Genomic DNA, 17,755 nt, shown 5'->3' with positions numbered 1-17,755 from the left:
CTATATGCACGTGTTTATATTTATGTATTATTTAATTCTCATAACAACCCTCTGTGATAGGAACCATTGTTTACGCATAATACGTATGAAGAAATAGCACGAGAGGTTCAATTGCCCAATGTCACACAGCCAGGTGGGAAGAGAGTCCGTGGGCACCTTAACCCTTCCTGGGAACCTCTCCTGATAATCACTTTCTGAAAAGTCTTGAAGGGCTCAAACTCCGTGTTTTGACACATTGAAAGCTAGGCTGACTGCTCTGGCTGAGGCTAAGTTAGTATCTGTACTCCAGTGAGAACTCTAGGTAGCCTAAAATGAGTGCTCTACAAATGCTTACTACCATCATCATCATTAAGCTGCCTTCTCTCTTTGCATTCAAATGAGACCCATTATATGCACTTTTTTATCAAGTAGAGAAGTCCTCCTTGGACTATATTTACATTAAACAATTTCAATTCCCTTTGATACCTTTGGCTTATCTTATTATATCCCTCTATCAACAACCATGAGATTTAAAGATGAGGAGGATTTCAGCAAACACAAAACTTCCTACTCAATACTCTAAATCTAAGATATGGATCATGAATCACAGCTACTAAGCCTTCCCATATCTATTCTGGGTGTCAGGGCAAATCACCAGATCTCCTAGGGAAGACTAGGCTTGAGGAAACCCCAAAGAATCCAAGTGCACAAACAAAAAAGGCTCCACAAATAGATGACAGAGTGTCAAGGACAAGAGCCCACAACAATCACTGGGGAGAGCTCGGTGGTGGTGAACAACGCATCCGGGGCTGACTTCAAATCCTGGCTCCACCACTAACTAGCTTGGGACCAAGTTGCTTCATCTCTCTGGGCCTCAGTTTTCTTATTTGTAAGATGGGGATGAAAATAGTGCCTACTTCATAGGTTTCTTGATTGTTACATGAGTTAATATACATATAGACCTTAAAACAATGTCTGGTACAAAGCACTCAGTAAACCTGAATAACGATTCAGAACTCTTGCTTTTCACCCTTACATTCTCTCTGCATTCATACAGGTTTGGTTTGTAGAAACTGCTGTAGGAATATGTCCCTTTTTTGAAGGAGCCATGTGTTTGGGACATTTCATCACCAGGATCTATTGACTTGGATGTTTTCAGATGTTTCCTTCATAACCTTTTTTTTTTTTTTTTTTTTTTTTTTTACAAAAGAGCTTTTGTTTTAAGTACAGTATAGACTATAAAATCCGGGTTGCCTGGCTGGCTCAGTCAGTAGAGCATGTGACCCTTGATCTCAGGATTGTAAGTTCAAGACCCACATTGGGTATGGAGCCTACTTAAACTAAAACTTAAAACATAGATAGATAGATAGATAGATAGATAGATAGATGATAGATAGATAGATAGATGATAGATAGATAGATAGATAGATAGATAGATAGATATAGATAGATACACATATGTATATATTAAAAACTATAAAACCCAACATCAATTCATTGAAAAAGCAATTATGAAATCTGCATTCTTATGACTCCATTAGCATTTGACATTCCAACAATAAAAATTCAACCAATCAGAATTCAACAATGCTCAGGTCACCCACAGGTGACACACACAGAGGTATTTGTAAAGCCAGATTTTAGAACTCAGACACTAAATGGTAAAAGGTTGTCAGGTTGTTAAGTTCTTGGAATGGAACCTCCTGAGGTTATATTCCAACTTTATCACTTGGGCTGTCCCTTAACCTATGTAACTCTCAGGTTCTTGATCTATAAAGTGAGAATTGTCGATGCCCCATAGGGTTATTGTTCGGGTTAAGTGAGATAACGTATGCAAAGTTGAATATTTATATATGTGCTTTATTTACATATACATACACACATATATATTACAAATGGATGCTCATAATGTTAGCTACTGTTAGCATTATCCATAGGCAAAATGGATTAATTGAAAATATGAGCTGTTTTTGATAGAAACTAAAGATAAAATAATTAGGTTATACAGAAGAGAAATCCTAAGATGAATATTGAAACAATCACAACACAGATGTACACAAGGCCACTGAAGGAAGAGCTGCAAACTGTAACCTGTTTGAATTAATTAGCCATAACAGAGCATGTCCCTCGGAAAGGAAGTTGGGCAGCCATGGAAGCACAAGGAACTGGAAGCCAAGAGGCCATGAGAATCCTCTACTATCCACGGGAGATGGTATAGTGACCCACCAACACCAAGAACACTGTCCCTTTGGTAAGGTTCCCTGTATACTGGGGAAGTCCCGGAAGCTATTTTAGCTGAGGGACCTACCCTAAAATCATCCACATTCCTGTGGTGACTCTACTCCCCAAGGCTTCCTTGTGATTAGAAAATGACTTCCCACATGGCATGACTTAATAAACTGACGTTCCAGGTCTACCACAGTCCCGGGTACCGTTTCAGCAGTGAAAGTCAGTTTCTCAGGGTCCAGTCACCCCAGTCAATGGTGGGCTCCCAGTCCTCCCAGACAATGTCTTTCCAGTTAATTTTCTCTCAGAAAACTGTGCCTTGCCATCTCTTCACATTTCTGTGTAACAGAACTAGTAAGGTAAAGCTGAAATCTGATCCCAGCTCTTCCAACCCTAAGTCCAATATCCTTTCCATTACAAAAAATGTAAGAAGGTCTTTCCTTCCTTAATCTTGTTCAAAAATGTATAATGGAGAGCATTAGAAAGGCAGTTGATGACCTTAACCCCAGATATGTACTGAACAAAGGAGTCGGCGTGGTTAACTGTTCTACCATTCACACTGAAACATAGTCACATAGCCTGTGATTCAGTTAGAGCACTAATGCACTAGGCACTGACAAGTGTGTTTGCTTACAAGCAGCAAAAGCCCACACAGAAAGCAAAACTTGGGCCAAAGGAGTGGGCTTACAGCGACTACTAATGGTTGTCTTTTATCATTGCATAGCTGGTGAAAACATTTTCTGTGTCAAGGGGCCTATGATTTGCAGAGAAACATGATTAACAGCAACTTCCCACATTCTACATGTGTGATCATTAGCCCCAAATGGAATGTACACTTCTCTGTAGAAAGCTTTCCTCCCAGGGGCGCCTGACTGGTTCAGTCAGTAGAGCAGGTGACTCTCGATCTCAGGGTTGTAAGCTTAAGCCCCACGCTGGATGTAGAGATTACTTAAAAACAAAATCTTAAAAAAAAAAAAAAAAATGCTTTCCTCATATATTAAGAAACATGCATTTCTTTAGAAAATGTGAAAGCAGGGGCGCCTGGGTGGCGCAGTCGGTTAAGCGTCCAACTTCAGCCAGGTCACGATCTCGCGGTCCGTGAGTTCGAGCCCCGCGTCGGGCTCTGGGCTGATGACTCAGAGCCTGGAGCCTGTTTCCGATTCTGTGTCTCCCTCTCTCTCTGCCCCTCCCCCATTCATGCTCTGTCTCTCTCTGTCCCAAAAATAAATAAACGTTGAAAAAAAAAATTTTAAAAAAGAAAATGTGAAAGCATAGGACATATATGATACTACTTGGGTGAGATCATTCATTTAAAAATTAAAATACTTTTGGGGTTCCTGGCAGGCTCAGTCAGTAGAGCAAGCGACTCTTGTTCTTGGGGTAGTGAGTTCAAGCCCTGCATAGAGCTTACTTAAAAAAATAATTAAAATACTTTTAATAAGGCTTCTTTTAAAGGATAAATTCCTCTTGTGGATTTTAATATTTGGTAATACAAAATTCCAAATACACATACATTTTTAGAAATATTGTAGTATATGGGCGCTTGGAGGGCTCAGTCCATTAAGCATCTGACTTCAGCTCAGGTCATGATCTCACAGTTCGTGAGTTTGAGCCCTGCATCTGGCTCTGTCCTGACAGCTCAGAGCCTGGAGCCTGCGTTGGATTCTGGGTCTCCCTCTCTCTCTGCCCCACCCCTGTTTACGCTCTGTCTCTGTCTCTCAAAAGTGAATAAACGTTAAAAAAAATTAAGAAATATTGTATTATAGGGGCACCTGGGTGGCTCGGTTGGCTAAGCGTCCAACTTCAGCTCAGGTCATGATCTCATGGCTCGTGGGTTCAAACCCCATGTCAGACTCTATGCTGAAAGCCTGGAGCCTGGAGCCTGCTTCATATTCTGTGTCTCCCTCTCTCTCTGCACCCCACCCCCAACACACACTCTGACCCTCTCTCTTTCAAAAATAAATAAACATTAAAAAAAAAAAAGAAATATTGTAGTATAAACTCACAGTGTAATATAAACTCGTAGTGTAAGCAAATGTGAAATGCCCTGTGAGTTTGGGGGTTTTGTCTATTTTATTGATCACTGAAATCTGAGTGTGGCACAGTGTCTGAAAGACTTAAAGGCACTCTGTACCTATCTGTTGAATGGAGTTGAATTGAAATGTTCCCCCCCCAAAAAAGAGACTGCATTTGCAAGCCTCCAAGTTTCACTAAGATGCTGTCTCAGTCTATCTGGACTTCCAAAAGAGAATGCCATAGACTGGGTAGTTTATACAGAACAGAAACTTACTTCTACAATTCTGGGGTTAGAAGTGTAAGGTCAAGGAACTGACTAGCAGATTCTGTGTCTGCTGAGAATCCTCCTCTAGGTTGATAGACAGTAGTCTTTTTGCTGTGTCCTGACATGATAGAAAGGATAAGGGAGTTTTCTGGGGGCTCTCTCTCTCTTTTTTTTTTTAATTTTTTTAAATGTCTATTCATTTTTGAGAGAGAGAGAGACTGTGAGTAAGGAAGAGTCAGAGAGAAGGAGACACAGAATCCCAAGAAGGATCCAGGCTCCGTGCTGACAGCACAGAGCCCAACGCAGGACTCGAACTCTTGGACCACAAAATGATGACCTGAGCCAAAGTCCGATGCTTAACCTACTGAGCCAGCCAGGCGCCCCGGGGTCTCTTTTATAAAGGCACTAATTTCATGCACGAGGCCTACACTCTTAAGACCTAATCACCTCCCAAAGGTTTAGGTTTCAACCAGTGATCGTGGGAGGACACAAATATTTAGTCCATAGCAGATGGGAATCTGAAGAAGAAGAAATCAGGAGGTAGGGATTAGAACTGGTCTGAGAGCAGGCAAGAGGCAGTAATGAAGGCCCTATGTGGTCTCTGTACCCACCTGCTGTCCTTGGTAAGGAAGAGACTTCTCCAGTAAGGAATGTGTGCTGCTCAGGTCTCGAGCAGGAAAGTCTCTGATTACCTAGAGATACTGGCCTCAGTCGAGGTAACTCCATCGAGAGCAAAGCAGCACTTTCCCAAATTACTTCCATCTAGAATTTCGACTTCAGCTACTGGGAAAAAAAAAAAAAAAAAACAACAACTGTCTTTTCAGGGTCCCAGTTCTTGGCCTGCATCATGCAATTAAAAAAAACATTCCTAGGGCACCTGGGTGGCTCAGTCAGTTAAGTGTAGGACTCTTGGTTTCAGCTCAAGCCCCACATCGGGCTCTGCGCTGACAGTGAGGAGCCTGCATGGGATTCTCTGTCTCCCTCTCTCTCTGCCCCTCCCCGACTCACTCTCTATCTCTCTCTCTTAAATAAATAAATAAACATTTTCTAAAAATCCTTCAGGGGTCCCTGGGTGGCTTAGTTGGTTGAGTGTCTGACTTCTGCTCAGGTCATGATCTCATAGTGACTTCGAGCCCCGCCTCAGGCTCTGTGCCATTTGCTCAGAGCTTCAGATCCTCTCTGGCCCTCGCACACATGCGCTCTCATTCTCTCTCAAAAATAAATACACATTTTTACTCTCTGTCCCAAAAATAAATAAACGTTGAAAAAAAAAATTAAAAAAAAAAAAAAAAAAAAGGGGCGCCTGGGTGGCGCAGTCGGTTAAGCGTCCGACTTCAGCCAGGTCACGATCTCGCGGTCCGTGAGTTCGAGCCCCGCGTCGGGCTCTGGGCTGATGGCTCGGAGCCTGGAGCCTGTTTCCGATTCTGTGTCTCCCTCTCTCTCTGCCCCTCCCCTGTTCATGCTCTGTCTCTCTCTGTCCCAAAAATAAATAAACGTTGAAAAAAAAAATTTAAAAAAAAAAATAAATAAATAAATACACATTTTTAAAAAAAATTCCTTCAGGAGCCATTTTATTCCAACTTTCTCCTCCTTCCACTCAGAGATAAAGCAAAATAATAAAAAGCTGTACCTGGATTGTTAGGTTTGAGTCCCTTCCAGAATGTGTTTTCTCCTCTGCTTTCAAATAGCCATTTATCTGCTTCTCTACCAGAAGTTTCAGAATACATTAGATAATAGGCCTCATTCAACCTATAAGATTATACATCCTAGGGGCACCTGGGTGGTGCAGTCAGTTAAGCATCTGACTCATGATCATGGCTTAGGTCATGAGTTCCTTAGGTCACGGTTCATGAGTTCCCGCCCCGCATCGGGCTTTGTGCTGATGGTGCAGAGCCTGCTTGGGATTCTGTCTCTCCTTCTCTCTGCCCTTCCCCAACATGGGCATGCGCTGTCTCTCTCTTTCTCTCCCTCAAAATAAATAAATAAACATAAAAATAAATAAAAATTTTAAAAAAGATCATACATCCTGAAGAACAGTAGAAGTCTTTATTTTTAGTTCAAACAGGAGATCACATTTTCTAAAAATAGAATAGTAGCAAAGTATGTAAGTACTGAAAGGAAAATAAGACAATTAACTAGAAAGCAACACCATTAAATTCACTTAGAAATTAAGAGCAGGTATTTCTACTTACCCACCTAGGACGTCAAAATACAGAGCAATCTGTCAAACTTTAAGTCTTTCACTGAAAAGTGTATGAATTATAAAATAATCAAAACTATCATGTGTCCCCTTGTTATTCATTCAACACATGATATAAAATCATAAATTATGTTATCAACACTATACTGTTCCTAAAGAACTACTAGAAGGGAAGCCAATGTCTCAACTGTACCGATTGTTTTCTTTGTTCATTCATTTGTTACATAAATAAAGATTCTACTTTATGAATTGTCCTGAATAAGAACATTCTTGGACACCAAGATCCAAAGGAGACATTAGAGCAGGTGGTTAAGAGCACTGGGTTGGAATTCTAACTCCATCACTTATGATTTGTGTGACTGTGGGCAAGTTATTTAACCTTTCTGTTAAGCTATTCTATTTAGTAACGAAAATTCTATTTCCTGCCAGTAAAATGGTATTGAAAAATAGTAATTATGTTATAATAACCATGAGATTTAAATTCATTACCATATGTAAAATGCTTGAAACAGTGCCTGACACATATAAGTACTCAATAAACATTAGCTTTTATAAGCAATCAGTTGGTTTTAAACCTGTTTGAAACCAGCATAATCTTCATATTACATAGCAGTGAAATTCAAAACATTTCATAATCTGGTAGCAGATGAGCAAGAATTTGAAAAGAAAGCAAATGGCATCCCTACTCTAACTAAAGGATAAGCCCTTTTCAACAGGCAAGATATTTCTAGCACTTCCCTCTTTTTGCCGTTAAGATTCAGCAACTAGATACAATTCCTTTTTAATTCCACTCATGATAATATTTTTGCAGAAATTAGCTTGGCCACTGGAGGGCTCTCACAGCCTCTCATTACCCCTCTATCAAAGTGATTTAATAAAAATAACCAACACAAAGAATGAACATTACAAAATACCAATAACACAAATGATATGCTCTTTTTCAAAATAATTCAGCAATATATAAAGGACTTACATATGTATATTCTTTGATCCAGCTTCTAAAAGTCTACCTAAGAAAATCATTATAAAAGTATTCAATTAAGTTTTTCAACTTACATTTCAACTAAGTGTTCAGTTAAGAAGCAAATATGCTGGGGCACTTTCCTGGCTCAGTCAGCAGAGTATGCGACTCTTGATGTCAGGGTCATGTGCATCTGTGTTTGGCTGCATGGTTGGTGGAGGTATCAAGAGGGGCAAGAAGTTAGATAAAACTCTTCTCGAAAGAAAGGGGGTGTTGGGCACCTGGGTGGATCAGTTGGTCAAGCATCCAACTCTTGATTTTGGATCAGGTCTTGATCTCAGGCTTGTGAATTCAAGTCCCACAGTGGGCTCCACACTAGGTGTGAAGCCTACTTAAACAAAAACAAAGCAAGCAAACAAATGAAAGATCCAAAATCAATAACCAAACTATAAATCCTGAGGAACTAAAAAAAAAAAAAAAAAAGTAGGGGCCCCTGGCTGTCTCATTCAGTAGAGCATATGACTCTTGATCTCAGGGCTGTGAGTTCTAACCCCATGCTGGGTGTAGAGATTACTTAAAAATAAAATCTTAAGGGATGCCTGGGTTGCTCAGTCGGATTTTGGCTCAAGTCATGATCTCACAGTTCATGAGTTCAAGCCCTGCGTCAGGCTCTGTACTGACAGCTCAGAGCCTGGAGCCTGCTTCAGATTCTGTGTCTCCCTCTCTCTCTGCCCCTCCCCTGCTCATGTTTGCTCTCTCTCTCACACACAAAAAATAAACATTAAAAAAAGAAAAAAAATCTTAAAAAAATAAAATAAAATAAATTTAAAAATAAAAAAAAGAAGGGTAAACTAAACTCAAGTTCAGTAGAAGGAAAACATAAAGATAAGAGTGGACATAGAGAAGAAAAAACAGTGGAGAAAATCAGTAAAATCAAAAGCTGGTTCTTTGAAAAGATCACAAAATTGACGAAACTTTAGCTAGACTGACTAAGGAAAAAGAAGACTCAAACTCCTAAAATCAGAAATGAAAATAGGAACATTTCTACTTATTTTACAAAAATAAAAGGGATTTTTAAGAGAGTACTATCAACAATTATGTGCCATCAAAAAAGATAACCTGGATGAAATGGACAAATTCCTACAAACACACCATCCACCAAAAATAACTCATGAAGAAATAAAAAATTTGAATAGACCTGTAACTAGTAAGATTAAATCACTAATCAAAAACCTCCCAACAATGCAAAGTGGTGCAGCTTCTCTGGAAAACAGTGTGGAGGTCCCTCAAAAAATTTAAAATAGGACTACCCTAAGACCCAGCAATAGCACTGCTAGGAATTTACCCCAGGGATACAGGAATGCTGATTCATAGGGGCACATGTACCCCAATGTTTATAGCAGGGCTTTCAACAATAGCCAAATTATGGAAAGAGCCCAAATGTCCATCAACTGATGAATGGATAAAGAAGATATGGTTTATATATACAATGGAATACTACTTGGCAATGAGAAAGAATGAAATCTGGCCATTTGAAGCAACATGGATGGAACTGGAGGGTATTATGCTAAGTGAAACAAGTCAGTCAGAGAAAAACAGGTATCATATGTTTTCACTCATATGTGGATCTTTAGAAACTTAACAGAAGACCATGGGGAAGGGGAGGGGGGGAAATAGTTACAGAGAGGGAGGGAGGCAAACTCTTAAATATGGAGAACAAACTGAGGGTTGATGGGGGGTGGGGGAGAGGGGAAAGTGGATGATGGACACTGAGGAGGTTGCTTGTTGGGATGAGCACTGGGTGTTGTATGTAAGCCAATTTGACAATAAATTATATTAAAAAAACAAAAACAAACGAAAAAAAACAAAAACAAAAAAACTCCCAACAAAGAAAAGTGCAGAACCAGATGGCTTCAGTGGGGAGTTCTACAAAACACTGAAGAAAGAACTAACACCAGTATTTCTCAAACTCTTCCAAAAAATCAAAGCACAGGGGTGCCTGGGTGACTCAGTCAGTTAAATGTCCCACTCTTGATCTGGGCTCAGGTCATGATATCAGGGTTTGTGGATTTGAGCCCCACATTGGGCTCTGCACAGGCAATGCAGAGCCTGCTTGGGATCCTCACTCTTCTCTCTTTGCCCTTCCCCAGCTCGTGCTCTCTCTCAAAATAAATAAACAATAAACAATAAACAAACAAACATTTTTTAAGAAAGATTCTTGAGGCACATGAGTGGCTCAGTCAGTTAAGCGTCAGAGTCTTGATTTTGGCTCAGGTCATATCTCAGCGTTCGTGAATTCAAGCCCTGCATCCAGCCCTACACTGACAGTGCGGAGCCTGCTTGGGATTCTCTCTCTCCGTCTGTCTCTCTCCCTCTCTCTCTGCCCTTCTCCCGTGCATTCTCTCTCTCTCTCTCTCTCTCTCTCTCTCTCTCTCTCTCTCTCAGAATAAACTTCAAAAAAAATTTTTTAAAGATTCTCCCTCTGCCCCTCCTCCATGTTCTTGCACTTTCACTCTTTCCCTTTCTCTTAAAAAAATAAATAAAAATAAAATGAATCTTATGAAAAAAAAAATCAAAGCACAGAGAACACTTCCTAAGTCATTCTGTGAGGCTAGGATTATCCCAATACTAGGACCAATGACACTACAGAAAACAAACAAAACCTACAGACCAATATCTTTTATGAGTATTGATGCAAAAGCCCTCAACAAAATGCTAAATTCAACATATTAAAAACTAAATAAATGTATCAAATTAACATAGTGTACACCTTAAATTTACACATTGTATGTCAAATATATTTCATTTAAATAAATAACAGCATATTAAACGGATTATTCACCATGAGCAGTGGAATTTATTCTTGGAATGCAAAAGATAGTTCACCTTACAAAAACCAAGCAATGTAACATATCACAAAAACAGAAGGGGAAAAAAAAAAACACATGATCATCTTAAGTGTTGCAGAAAAAGTATTTGACAAAATTCAACACCTTTCCATGATAAAAACACTCAATAAGCTAGATAGATATAGATGGAATTTTTTCAACATAAGTAGGCCGTATATGAAAAATCCACAGCTGACATTACACACAATGATGAAAGACTAAAAGCTTTCCCTCCAAGATCAAGAACTAAACAAAGATGCCTGCTTTCACCACTTCTATTCAATATAGTATTGGAGGTTCTAGCTGGAATAATTAGGCAAGAAAAATGAATAAAAAGCATCCAAATTAAAAAGGAAGAAGTAAAATTATTTGTTTGCAGATGATTCGATCTTACATGTTAAAAATTCCACACATGATAAAATTGTTACACCTAATAAACAAATTCAGCAAAGTTCCAGGATACAAAATTAATACACAAAAACTAATTGCATTTTCTACAAACTAGCAATGAACAATCTTAATGGAAATTAATAAAATCCCATTTACAATGCATCGAAAAGAACAAAATATGTAAGAATAAATCTGAGGGGGAAATCTTGTACATTGAAAACTATAAAACATTGCTGAAAGAAATTAAAGACCTAAATAAATGCAAAGATATCCCATGGTCATAGACTGGAAGACCTAATATCATTAAGATGACAATACCATCTAAAGTGATCCAGATTCAGTGAAATGCCTAACAAAATTTCAATGGTGTTTTTTGTAAAAATAGAAGAACCCACCCTAAATTCACATGGAATATCAAGGGACCCAAAATAGGCAAAACAATCTTGAAAAAGAACAAATTTGGAAGACTCTCACTTCCTCATTTCAAAACTTACTACAAAGCTACAGTGACCAAAAGAGTGTGATACTGGTATAAGGACAGATACATAGACCAGTGGAATAAAACAGAGAGCCCAGAAATAAAACTTCACACATATGGTCAATGATTTTGGACAAAGGTGTCAAAACCATTCAACAGGAAGGACAGTTTTCAATAAATGATGCTGTGAACTGGATACCCATATGCAAAAGAATAAAATTGGACTCTTACCTGACATCAGATACAAAAGTAACATAATGTGGATCAAAGACCTAAATGGAAAAGCCAAAACAATATAAATCTTAGAAGAAAACATAGGGGGAAATTACTGTTTAATAGGTACATAGTTTCTGTTTGGGATAATGAAAAAGTCTGAATATAGTGGTGATAGTCAAACATTGTGAACGTACCCATTGCCACTGAATTACACTCTTAAAAATAGTCAAAATGTTAACTTTTACGTTATGTGTATTTTGCCACAAAAAATTTGGGAAGTTATGGTAATCAGACTCTAGAATGGTCCTCAGTAATCCCTGCCTCCTGGTATTCCATACCCTTCTGTAATCTTCTCCAATCGCATATGGGCTGGACTTGGGACTCACTTAGTCTAAGCAATGAAAGAAACTGGCATCATTCTTACTCTCCTTTGGATCATTCATTTGTGGGAAGCCACCTACCACGCTGTACAGAGCTCCATGTACAGGCCCATACAGTAGGGAACTGAACACCTGCCAATAACCATATGAATAAACTTGCAAGCAGATCCTCCAGCTGTCAAGCTCCCAAATGACTTCAGCCCCAGGTAACATAGTAACTGCACACTACTAAGAGGTCCTGAACCATCACACCCTGCTAACCTGCCTTTGCGTTTCTGATTTTCAGATACTGTGTGAAATGTTATTTCCAGCAGCTAAATTTGGGAGTAATTTGTTATGCTGTCATAAACCACTAATACCAGAGGTGGGGGTAGAGGAATAAGGGAAAGATGTGAAAACAAGAGAATACATCATGAAAGAAAATCATCACAAATGCTGGTATGTTCTGCACCTGAAATATTGCATAAAATGTCTTATTTTAGGGGCACCTGGGTGGTTCATGTCAGTTAAGCATCCGACTTTGGCTCAGGTAACTATCTCACCATCTCACTGCTCATGAGTTCAGGCCCCATGTCGGATTCTGTGCTGACAGCTCAGAGCCTAGAGCCTGCTTCGGATTTTGTCTCTGTCTCTCTCTGCCCCTCCCCCTCCCTTTCTCTCTCAAAAATAAATGTTAAATTTTTTTAAATGTCTTAATTTATAATCTTAAAAATATTTCTCAAGTTAATCATTTAGTGTGTCACGAATAATAAACTTTAAAGGACAAAAGGAGAATATGTCAATCTTAAGAGACAAGAAAGTTGAGTTCACACAAGATATTAAGACAGCTGGAATCAGTTTCATTGGCATTAAAAGTTTTTATTCGGAATTTAATCCACAATCTATACAAGTTATTTACAAGGCATGAAAATGGAAAACAGCACAAAATACGATTGAGGTATAAGCTGAGAGCACAGTATGTCATGTTTCAATAAATATAATTCAAAATTTGTAAACTAAGTGACCAGATAGATGAGTCTTGTTTTATAGTAAAACCATATAAAATATTTATTTCACGTGAGGTAGAGGACAGTTTTGTGTCATGTGATGCAACCAACCACAGCAATTTTAACCATAAAACTGTACATCATTGGCAAAATTTTAAATTGAATTATAGTCAGTATAGTCAACAACTTGTTTCAATAGTTGCAGAACAGGTATTTCATTTACTGCTTTCACAGGTTAGAAATTCAGAAATAATTTAAGACTACTGTGTTGGCTTAAAATCATCAGGATAAGCAAATACTTCTAACAGGATGGTTAAAAGCAAGTGTATTTTATGTTTCCCAAACTATAACTCCCCCCAAAGTTGTCCTAGATTAAGCAATTCTTTTAGCAGGACGTTTTTACTAGAACTACTTTAAGTATGCTGTGCTTTATTTTCAAGTGAGGTATCTATATTGAAGAAAAAATCTTACAAATTTCTTTTACATTCAACTAAATACACTATTTTGTTTTCTGGGCTTAATTTTTAAATTTCAGTTTTTACATTTGATCATTTTCTAATTCAAAAACAGTAGCGCTATATAAGACATTTAAGTCTATTACTAAAGAAAAAGGCTCCAGGTTGCATTATGCAGCTTAGAAGCCATCTAAAATGGAAAGATTTTACAAAAAAATTTAAAAAAAGAAAGAAAAAAAAACTGTCCTTTTAAAAAGACGCAATACAGAATACCCATACAAATTTCTTCCAGTAATGGAAATGCTTCAGTATCCTATAATAGAAAAAAAAAATTTAAGCTGTTTATTCAATCCCACAACGTATAATACAGCAGTAATGTGTCTCTTATTGCTGACAGCTTCAATAAAAATTAACAAGTAGTTCTAAGCACAGAAATAGATGTACAGTATGAGCACAACTTTTCATTATATTGACTTTTAATGTCCTGTCGTGCAGATTAAATGCGTAAGAGCAAATGAAAATGTGGATTTTCCCCTATGCAATCAAAACAGAAGTCATTGAGAAGAAAACATTAGAAGCTGATCAAAAACCTTCAGCATCAGCTTTACAACTAACTTTAGGGAAATATCTTGAACGCACTTCATATTACTCGAGTTTCCTTACCATTCTACTTTCCTTCAAACAGAAGTCATAGATGTGCAAAGAAATTGGTTGTTCGGTCATGACTTCTGAAACATATGGATAACCTGCGAATATCATTGTACTCAATCTATTTCACCTACTTTAGCAACTGGTTTTTAATTCAATATGTACAAATGATTTTATATCTCAATTGGTAATATATTAAATATGTTATAAAATTAGTTCAAGAAGCATAAAACATCCCGACTCTCATGGACACAGAAATTCAAGCAAAACAATATGCTTTACAGAACTAAAGCACAAGCCAAACTTATGTGGTTGGTCAAATCTTTTGATAGTGTTACAAGTTGCATTTGTGAAATCAGGGTGGTTTAGAGCTTCCTCAATGACAGCAGGTTTTACATTTACTACCTTTATAGATTTGGTACCTTTTACTCGTAACATTTAAAGAATAGAAACTATCATCACCCAAATTAAACATCACCCATCACCCAGTAAGCTAATATTCTATCTTTTTTTCCTTAAGATGCTCTAGCACTTTTGCTAGGCCGTTCTTTAATGCAGCTTTTTAAAGTAAATATTTTTATATTTTTCCTAAAAAGAATAATATTACAAAGTCTGAGGAAAAATCTGCTTGTCTAATGAATCGGCACACAAAAACTAACACCAAAACAAACTTTAAGCTAGCAACCAACACACAAAATGAGCATGCAAAGTATAGAAGAATAAGTTTATATGGATAAGGTTATTTCAGCAGAGGCCACTTTTAAAGTATTACAAAATCTATTTTCAAGCTATGTGGTGCAGTTTAACTTAAAATTACTTTTAACTAGAATAGGCATAATATTTACAATTGACTAAAAAGCTATATTTTCAAGGAAGACAGACATAAACCTATGGCACATCAATGTATCTTCTGGAAAATGAAGACTATACAATTTCATGTGGCAAATTTTCCTTATGCAAAGGACTAGAAAAAATATTTCTTTAGTCAATTCAACATCAAGAGTTTATGATAATTTAAAGGTGTTTAAGCACTGCTTAGAATTTTAAAATAAAATATTTCAAATCGCAATTTGTTTTAGAACTTTTGGGTTGAAACTTAAGTAAGCTTGTCATTTACTATGTAACATAAGCACAAAGATTTTTTAATAAATTAGAAAAATGAAATTATAAGGCTTGAGTTTATCTCCCAAAAAGCTTACTGTGACACAACTGAAATGAACTTTATCATAAAATGTCTTCATGATTTTTCTTTCTCCAGATCCAAATAGAAGGTATTAGGAGATTATATCATTTTTAACATTTGCTCCTGTATGTCATTTTAACATTTGTTCCTCCTTGAAGAGACTCCAAGAATCAACAAATTAAATTGCAGGGTTAGTATAGTAAAATTAAATGGAAAATAGAAAATACATATTTAGATCACACTCTTGTAAAGAAACTATACTTTGAGAAGTACAAAAATTCCTTTAGGATATGTAAGTACCATTAAGCAAAATACGAAAATAACTGGCTGAATGATAACCTACTGATTTTTGAAGTTCTATACCAGTAGAGCATCTATCGTCTATGCTGGGAATAGTATATAACCTTAACTCTAGCTGATTTATTTCAAAAATAAATTTAGCTCTCAAGTAATTTCATACAGTACCCTACATGAGAACATAAACATAAAATTACTGGAATAATAATATCAGTAAATGGTAACTTCAGGAAACTTCCTTTAAAAAATGCATACTAAGAACTTTACCTAGTATTTTTTAAGCCAAGAGTTAAAGAATATGAAATTTGCCATTAAAGAATGACAGACTTTTCTGTGCAAAAAAAAAGTGCAGAAGATTTGTCCTCCCCCCAAACTATGGAATTTCTTTGTCTTCTAAAAATTATCTAAAAACCTTTTAGTAGCAGGTAACTAAACTTCTCTATATTAACCTCTCATACACTATCAGGTGACTGTAAATTCCTGATTTTGATATTAAGTAGTAATTGAAAATGGTCCATTCGTGCAAATATTGATAAGACTTAACATTTAAACATACAAAAATCCAAAATAACCTTCAAGGTATTTAATATTTTACAATTTAAGGAAAAATGAACCCATTAAGGAAAACAAATCTATTATATAAATTTCAGTAAGACCCATAACTACATATAAAAACTGTACAGGAGGATTATGGATTGTATACAAACTGATATACATCAATGGTATCAGTTTTTCTCAAGAACATTAATATTTTCACACCTCTATTAACAACATAAACAAAAGTTCAAAAATTATTACATTTTATTCCCTCTTCTAAAGTTGCTACATAAAAAAAAAAAAATTCTAAATACAACCACATTTAACCAAAAAACAAATTACAACCACTTCTTGTGTTTTAACAGCAGCGTATAACAAAGTATGTTATCCTTCCTCATTATGCCTATGGGGTGTGCTATAACCCCATCAATGAAATTCCTCTTTTGACAAAATGTCTCTTAGGAGACATTAAAAAGAAAAGAACTGGTGGAAATTCATTAATATGAACCAAATAAAAGCAAATTTTATATATAATAATGAGTAAAACTGTTATCAATTTAGAAAGGAGATTGTGTTAATGAAAAAAATGGAGATTCAACTCCTTCAATAGCTCTATATATTTGAAATATGAAGTCACTAATGTATGTAAAATTGAGTGTGAAATATGGATAACAAAACTGACCACAACTATCCATCACACAATGCGGCTTTTAAAAAGTGTACAACTGCTAAATTTGCAACAGAATCTAGGCAGATTATCTAACAGTTGAAACCATGTACTACTGTCACTAAGCCAATTGAAAAAAAAAAAGTACAAAGAAACACACATTTTCATTCATTTGGAAAATGTAAAAATTTATGTACTAATATATAATCTCTTCACTTTCTCTGATCTACAAATGGATAGAATGCCTAGTTATCTTCATGCAGACAAGTTATTCAGAATTCAATAATCAAAGCACACACAGAAAGAACAAAAATAAACCCTGTTGGGAAACACAGACGTATCTCTTTAAAGGTTTCTATTCTTTAGCAGTCTTAGATGATTTCAAAATCTGCAGCTTCAGCTCTTTTATCATCATCTCTAACTTCTGTCTTGCCTCCCGTTCCTGTCTGAGTTCATCTTGGAGTTCTTGCCTATCAGCCTCGGCGTGGTCCAATCTCTGTCTCAGTTCTGCCAACTGTGGGATTTAAAAGACTGTGTCAGTTTTCATTCAGTTTTGTTTTTCCATTTAGTCCTCAGATCATGGCAAAGACCTGCTTTCAAATTACTTTTTACAAAATGAACTACTTCATGCATATTACAATCTCTTGATTAATACTATTCGTCTGACTCTGACATAGCACTGAATTGAAAGAAAAACAAAGGGAAGAGAACTAACATAACACCTAGAGCACTTTCATTATGCCCTACACTTTGATATACCTCTCACACAGCCTGCTCATGGTAAGGGTTATTTGATCACCTTCCCCAGTGAGCTACTATTCATTTTTGCTCGAGAGCTTCTGAACATAGTGGGCAACAGTTCATGTCTGTTAATTTGTTGATGTGAAAGCCCATATTCTATATTAAGATAATGTAACATTTGCTATTCAGAAGCTAGTGAGTAGCATTTTGGGCAACTACAGAAACCTAATGAAAGTTTAATA

The 17,755-nt window shown here is 36.8% G+C and overlaps 1 protein-coding gene across 2 annotated transcripts in view; it reads right to left on the bottom strand.

The window, feature by feature from the left end:
* Positions 1-12,836: 12,836 nt before the first annotated feature.
* SKIL (SKI like proto-oncogene) overlaps positions 12,837-17,755 on the bottom strand; it is a 28,078-nt gene continuing 23,159 nt past the window's right edge. For both annotated transcript variants that reach the window (XM_086674701.1, XM_025913720.2), the window contains exon 7: positions 12,837-17,286. In XM_086674701.1, the coding sequence (XP_086530827.1) occupies positions 17,128-17,286 (159 nt within the window). In that variant the 3' untranslated portion in view covers positions 12,837-17,127. The remainder of the gene's footprint in view (positions 17,287-17,755) is intronic.

Source organism: Puma concolor, chromosome C2 (genome assembly GCF_028749965.1).
Source record: "Puma concolor isolate L17-30 chromosome C2, mPumCon1.1.hap2, whole genome shotgun sequence".
NCBI lineage: Eukaryota > Metazoa > Chordata > Mammalia > Carnivora > Felidae > Puma > Puma concolor.
This window is presented reverse-complemented; position numbering and strand designations above follow the sequence as displayed.